Source organism: Chiloscyllium punctatum, chromosome 5, assembly GCF_047496795.1.
Source record: "Chiloscyllium punctatum isolate Juve2018m chromosome 5, sChiPun1.3, whole genome shotgun sequence".
Classification (NCBI taxonomy): domain Eukaryota; kingdom Metazoa; phylum Chordata; class Chondrichthyes; order Orectolobiformes; family Hemiscylliidae; genus Chiloscyllium; species Chiloscyllium punctatum.
Window position 1 is genome coordinate 4,112,597 of NC_092743.1, and position 7,381 is coordinate 4,119,977.

General features: G+C 51.1%; 1 protein-coding gene across 3 annotated transcripts in view; it reads left to right on the plus strand.

The window, feature by feature from the left end:
- LOC140476835 (acid-sensing ion channel 1C-like) overlaps positions 1 to 7,381 on the plus strand; it is a 474,098-nt gene that overhangs the window by 295,131 nt on the left and 171,586 nt on the right. Inside the window, exon 1 of one of the 3 annotated variants that reach the window (XM_072569646.1) lies at positions 4,581 to 5,142. The exons of the other annotated variants lie outside the window; for them this stretch is intronic. Within the exon in view, the coding sequence (XP_072425747.1) occupies positions 4,606 to 5,142 (537 nt within the window). The 5' untranslated portion in view covers positions 4,581 to 4,605. Of the gene's footprint in view, positions 1 to 4,580; positions 5,143 to 7,381 lie in introns of those variants that run through there. 3 annotated transcript variants of the gene reach the window in all.

A 7,381-nucleotide genomic window follows, 5' to 3' on the forward strand; every position in this document is an offset into this window, starting at 1 on the left:
GCCACTGGTGAAGACCTTTGCTTCCTCACTCTCCATCGGAGTCATACCGGAGGATGGGAAGGAGGTGAATGTTGTTCCTCTTTTCAAGAAGGGGAATAGGGAAATCCCTGGTAATTACAGACCAATCAATCTTACATCTGTGGTCAGCAAGGTTTTGGAAAGAATTCTGAGGGATAGGATTTATGACTATTTGACAAAACATCGTGTGATTAAAGGCAGTCAGCATGGCTTTGTGAGGGGCAAGTCATGCCTCACAAATCTTATTGGGTTCTTTGAGGAGATGACAAGACAGGTCAACAAAGGTCAAGCAGTAGATTTGGTGTATATGGACTTCAGCAAAGCATTTGATAAAGTTCCCCGTGGTAGTCTCATTCATAAGGTCAGGAGATATGGGATACAGGGAGATTTGGCTATCTGGATTCAGAATTGGCTGGCTGACAGAAGGCAGAGAGTGGTTGTAGATGGGAAGTATTCTGCCTGGAGTTCAGTGTTGAGTGGGATCCCACAGGGCTCTGTTCTTGGGCCTCTGCTCTTTGTAGTTTTTATAAATGACTTGGATGAGGAGGTTGAGGGGTGGGTTAGTAAATTTGCCGATGAGACTGAGGTTGAAGGTGTCATTGATAGTATCGAGGGCTACTGCAGGCTGCAGCGTGACATAGACAGGATACAGAGCTGGGCTGAGAAATGGCAGATGAAGTTCAACCTGGATAAATGAGACGTGATGCATTTTGGAAGGTCAAACTCAAATGCTGAATATAGGATTAAAGAAAGGATTCTTGACAGTGTGGAGGAACAGGGGGGTCTGGGTGTGCAAGTACATAGATCCCTCAAAGTTGCCACGCAAGTGGATAGGGTTGTTCAGAAAGCACATAGTATTTTGGCTTTCATTAACAGGGGGATCGAGTTTAAGAGCCGCAAGGTTTTGCTGCAGCTCTACAAGTCCCTGGTGAGACCACAGTTGGAATATTGTGTCCTGTTCTGGTCGCCCTACTATAGGAAAGATACAGAGGCTTTGGAGAGGGTGCAAAGAAGGTTTACCAGGATGCTGCCTGGACTGGAGGACTTGCCGTATGAAGAGAGGTTGAATAAGCTCAGACCTTTCTCTCTCTGGAGAGAAGGAGGAAGAGAGGAGACCTGATCGAGGTGTACAAAATAATGAGTGCAATAGATAGAGTCAATAGCCAGAGACTTTTCCCCAGGGTAGGATTGACTGGCACGAGGAATCATAGTTTGAAGATATTAGGATGAAGGTATAAAGGAGACGTCAGAGGTAGGTTCTTTATGCAGAGAGTTGTGAATGTATGGAATGTGCTGCCAGCTGTGGTGGTGGAAGCAGAGTCATTAGGGACATTTAAGCGACTGCTGGACATGCACATGGATAGCAGTGAGTTGAGGGGTGCGTAGGTTAAGTTACTATATTTTACATTAGGATTAATCATCGGCACAACATCATGGGCCAAGAGGCCTGTTCTGTGCTGTACTTTTCTATGTTCTGTGTTCTAACTCCATTTTCCTCAATTGTAATTTAAGTTTTTCTACCTCTACTGCACTTGTCTGTTTCTGTGACACATCTAAGTGTTTGAGTAGCTCCCTTACAATTTCAGCTTTACTTTTGTCCTCGGTTAAACCCAAATCTAAATTCTTTGCAAATTCCAGAAGTATGGCCTTTTTCTTTCCTTCGAAACTTTCTTGGCAAATCTGAGAATCATCTTCAAATCCCAGAACCTCTTTAGCAACTTTAACAGCCACTTCTCTCACTTCTAATTTAATCAACCACAAGTCACCGAAATTAACCAAATTGTCTCACCTACGGTTTATTTAAAGATCTAGGACACTCACCTGCAGGTGTTTAAATCTGACAGGACTTTTCGTTTTCCCAAATCTATTCAAATCTGTCTAAACCAGTTCAAATCCTAGACCCAAGCCCCCAAACTGTTTTGACACGGGGTAAACCCCCTCTGCTAATTTAACCCAGCAACACAGAATTGGTCAGAGTATTGAGTACAGGAGTTGGGAGGTCATGTTGCGGCTGTACAGGACATTGGTTAGGCCACTGTTGGAATATTGTGTGCATTTCTGGTCTCCTTCCTATTGGAAAGATGTTGTGAAACTTGAAAGGGTTCAGAAAAGATTTACAAGGATGTTGCCAGGGTTGGAGGATCTGAGCTACAGGGAGAGGCTGAACAGGCTGGGGCTGTTTTCCCTGGAGCGTCGGAGGCTGAGGGGTGACCTTATAGAGGTTTACAAAATTATGAGGGGTATGGATAGGATAAATAGACAAAGTATTTTCCTTGGGGTGGGGGAGTCCAGAACTAGAGGGGATAGGTTTAAGGTGAGAGAGGAAAGATATAAAAGAGACCTAAGGGACAACTTTTTCACGCAGAGGGTGGTACGTGTATGGAATGTGCTGCCAGAGGATGTGGTGGAGGCTGGTACAATTGCAACATTTAAGAGGCATTTGGATGGGTATATGAATAGGAAGGGTTTGGAGGGATATGGGCCGGGTGCTGGCAGGTGGGACTAGATTGGGTTGGGATATCTGGGACAGCATGGACGGGTTGGGCTGAAGGGTCTGTTTCCATGATGTACATCTCTATGACTCTATGACTCTATTTCTCCCATGTAGTAATCTGTGAAAACTCCAGTGGCCAAGAGCTATTTAAAGTAAAACTTAACAACTTTATTTCTTAAAGTGTAACAGAGAATAAGTAACTAATAACTGTTTACAACTCCTTCCTCTAACCTATCTGTTACCTTCCCTTCTATAATACCAGTCCAATAAACTCCTGGTTACAAAACTTCTCGCTCAAACCCAGGCAGCTTTCTATTTTCTCTGTATTCCTGTTTTCTTTTCTTCCTCTTGGGGATTTCTGTTTTACAGGTTACTGATCGATAAAGGTACCTTTAAGAGAGCTATTCTCTGGGCAGTCTGTACATGCTGGTGGCTTGGCAGTTCCCCTCCCAACTGTTCAATTTTCCCCAGTCTTATACCCCCCAAAGCATCGAATTGTGTCATTGGCTTTTAAGATGGTCCATATACTCAATTCAAACTGGATTGGAGTTTGGTATTTTTTGAGGTATAATTTAAATTGGCCTAATTTGAATCTGTTTCATGGTTTCCAGGCAACCAGCTGATCGAGTTGTTTGATCAAATGTTACATTATATTTCTTTTCAGAACACTTGGTGCTGTCAGAGATTAGATTAGATTACATTACAGTGGGGAAACAGGCCCTTCGGCACAACAAGTCCACACCGACCCGCAGAAGCGTAACCCACCCAGACCCATTCCCCTACATTTACCCCTTCACCTAACACTACGGGCAATTTAGCACGGCCAATTCACCTGACCTGCACATCTTTGGACTATGGGAGGAAACTGGAATACCCGGAGGAAACCCACGCAGCCACAGGGAGAACGTGCAGACTCCACACAGTCAGTTGCCTGAGGTGGGACTTGAACCCGGGTCTCTGGCGCTGTGAGGCAGCAGTGCTAACCATTGTGCCCCTGTGCCACCGTGCCGCCCATGTAGTTCTGTTGCTTTTAACTCTCTTAAAGGTACAGTACACCCACATCTTCAGAACAAGCGCATTGAGCCTACTCTATCATTCAATAAGATCATGGCTGATCTGATCATCCTCACCTCCACTATCCTGCCTTTTCCCCATAACCCTCGATTCCCCCCACTGACTGAAACCTGTCTGCATCAGCCTTGAATATACTTAATGTCCCAGCCTTACCATCCCTCTGGGTAAAGGATTCCACAGATTCCCAATCCTCTGAGAGAAAGAATTCCTCCTCATCTGTGTCCTCAAGGGGTGGCCCCTTACTCGGAGACAATGTACCCCTGGTCCTAGCCTGTCCCACCCAGGGACACACCCTCTCCACACCTACCCTGTCAACTCAAATGTGAATGTTTCAATAAGATTACATCCCAATCCTTCTACATTGCGAAGATTCCAGGCCCAACCTACTCAACGTCTCCTCACAGAGCGCTCCCTCTATACCTGGTATCAGACGAGTATGATAAAGGCCGGGTGCTGGCAGGTGGGACTAGATTGGACAGGACATCATGGCCTCCATGTTTTCTCAGGCGCGGAGCCCAAACCTGCCTGCAGTATTCCAGCTGAGGTTGGACCAGCGTCTGATTCATGATTGAACTCATCCCTCCCGTTCCTGATGAAGGGCCTCTGCCTGAAACATCGACCCTCCTGCTCCTCGGATACTGCCTGACCTGCTGTGCTTTTCCAGCACCACACTTTCTCGGCATCCATCCCATTCTCAGAATCTCTGTGTCTGTCCCTCTTCCTCCTTTGACTGTTTCGCTGCGTTTGTCTCTCTCTCTCTCTCTATCTCTGTCTGAGTTACTATTTCTTCCTGTCCCCGCGGTGTGTCAGTCACTCACTGTGTGCTGCTCTGTGTCTGCATTTGACCTTCTCTCTGTGTTTGCCTGCCTCTCCTGCAGTTGTCAGTTCCTGTAACCTGAGCTTTTCCTGGCAGGAGCCAGTCAGGGGTGGGTGCCCTGTTAGAGAGAGTCCTGTTACCTCTCCACCCCTCTCGCTCTCTCTGCAGTCTGCGCAGAGCGAGGCCACGCGAGGAGCTGGGGATGCAGGAATGGGACATGGAGTTTGGGGAGAAGGAAGAGAGGAAGCCATCAGACATCACGGTATTTGCTGGGGCTTGCACACTGCACGGAATCAATCACATCTTCCTGCCGGGTGGAGTCACGTTCCGCAGACTGCTCTGGGCTCTCTCCTTCCTCACCTCACTGGCCCTGTTCCTGTATCAGGTGGTAGACCGAGTGGATTATTATATCCAGTACCATCATGTCACTACCCTGGACGAGATGGACAGTTCCAGTATGGTGTTCCCCGCAGTCACCCTGTGTAACCAGAACAGTCTGCGCAAATCCCAGGTCACCAAGAACGATGTCTATTGGCTGGGTGGGCTGCTGGGGGTGAAGGAAGTGGAGATGCCCGCTTTCCTGGCGACCATTGGCCTGGACCCAGACCTGTCCGGCTTCACCCCCAGCCGGAGCTTCGATATGACGGCGCTGTTTGACCGAGCCGGCCATGACCTGGCTGAGATGCTGCTGGATTGCCGTTACCGTGGCGAGGACTGCGAGGCGGGTGACTTCAGTCGGGTGAGTTACCGCCCTGACCCCCCCCCCCCTCACCCAGCCCCGGCCAAACTCCAGGTCGGTGGGGGGGGGGGGGAGGGGGATACACTCAGACACAGCGTCACTCAGAACAGGGCACCGAGGGCACTCACCGGAACCAGGCCGGAGCTGAAAGGGTTAAAGGGTGAGGATGGGGAGGAGTGATTTCTTTCAAGGCCCGGTGGTTAGCACCGCTGCCTCACAGCACCAGGGTCCCTGGTTCGATTCCACCCTCGGGCGACTGTCTGTGTGGAGTTTGCACATTCTCCCCGTGTCTGCGTGGGATTCCTCCGAGTGCTCCAGTTTCCTCCCACAGTCCAAAGACGTGCAGGTTAGTGTGGATTGGCCATGGGAAATTGCCCGTAGTGTTAGATTCATTAATCAGGGTGGCTTGCTCTTCGGAGGGTCAGTGTGGACTTGTTGGGCCGAAGGGCCTGTTTCCACACTGTAGGGAATCTAATATCTAATAATTCTAATATAGAGGAGGGGGGGCATGCTGGGACATTAAGTCAAGTTAAAGAGGAGTTGGAGAGATTGTTAATCAGTTAAAGGGTTAAGGAGAGCAGGCAGGAAAGTGAGGCCAAGATTGTATTGAATGATAGAACAGACTTGAGGGGCTGAATGGCCTCCTCCTCTTCTTCAGTGATGAGGATTCACTGTAAAACGAGGCTGAGATCCCTGTGAAGACTGAGGGTGGAGCTGAAGATAATTGAAGAGGTGAGAGAGTAGACAGAGGGACACCATTACCCAAGGTGCAGAATCCAAACAAAATCATGCATTTACATAGCACCTTCCACCTGATAAACCATCAGAAGCTGTATCATGGGAACATTCCAATGGAATGTTCATGTGGGGTCACAGGGAACCACAGAGTTTATGTCCCAAGCTGCTGAAGACACATGGTGCAGGAATCAAACTGCAGGGCACTGCAGGAGCCCAGCGAGAGAGAGAGAGAGAGAGCAAGGGAGGGCTAAGGCGATGGGGGGATTAGAAACATGGGTTTGTGAGATGCTGGACCAGGAGCTAGTGTTCGTCAGTGAAGAACTCAATATGAGCAGGAACGTGTACAGAGGTGAGGGTGACAGGGTTAAGGCAGGGTTCAGCAAAGGAACCAAGCTTTAGCTGTGGTTCATGGAGGGTCAGTGCTGAGGGAGTGCCGCACTGTCGGAGGGTCAGTGCTGAGGCAGCGCCGCACTGTCGGAGGGTCAGTGCTGAGGGAGTGCCGCACTGTCGGAGGGTCAGTGCTGAGGGAGTGCCGCACTGTCGGAGGGTCAGTGCTGAGGGAGTGGGCACTGTCGGAGGGTCAGTGCTGAGGGAGTGGGCACTGTCGGAGGGTCAGTGCTGAGGGAGTGCCGCACTGTCGGAGGGTCAGTGCTGAGGCAGCGCCGCACTGTCGGAGGGTCAGTGCTGAGGGAGTGCCGCACTGTCGGAGGGTCAGTGCTGAGGGAGTGCCGCACTGTCGGAGGGTCAGTGCTGAGGGAGTGGGCACTGTCGGAGGGTCAGTGCTGAGGGAGTGCTGCACTGTCGGAGGGTCAGTGCTGAGGGAGCGCCGCACTGTCGGAGGGTCAGTGCTGAGGGAGCGCCGCACTGTCGGAGGGTCAGTGCTGAGGGAGCGCCGCAATGTCGGAGGGTCAGTGCTGAGGCAGCGCCGCACTGTCGGAGGGTCAGTGCTGAGGGAGTGCCGCACTGTCGGAGGGTCAGTGCTGAGGGAGCGCCGCACTGTCGGAGGGTCAGTGCTGAGGGAGTGGGCACTGTCGGAGGGTCAGTGCTGAGGGAGTGCTGCACTGTCGGAGGGTCAGTGCTGAGGGAGCGCCGCACTGTCGGAGGGTCAGTGCTGAGGGAGGGCCGCACTGTCGGAGGGTCAGTGCTGAGGGAGCGCCGCACTGTCGGAGGGTCAGTGCTGAGGGAGCGCCGCACTGTCAGAGGGTCAGTGCTGAGGGAGGGCCGCACTGTCGGAGGGTCAGTGCTGAGGGAGTGCGCACTGTCGGAGGGTCAGTGCTGAGGGAGCAACGCACTGTCGGAGGGTCAGTGCTGAGGGAGTGTCGCACTGTCGGAGGGTCAGTGCTGAGGGAGTGTCGCACTGTGGGAGGGTCAGTGTTGAGGGAGTGTCGCACTGTTGGAGGGTCAGTGCTGAGGGAGAGCCGCACTGTCGGAGGGTCAGTGCTGAGGGAGTGTCGCACTGTCGGAGGGTCAGTGCTGAGGGAGTGTCGCACTGTGGGAGGGT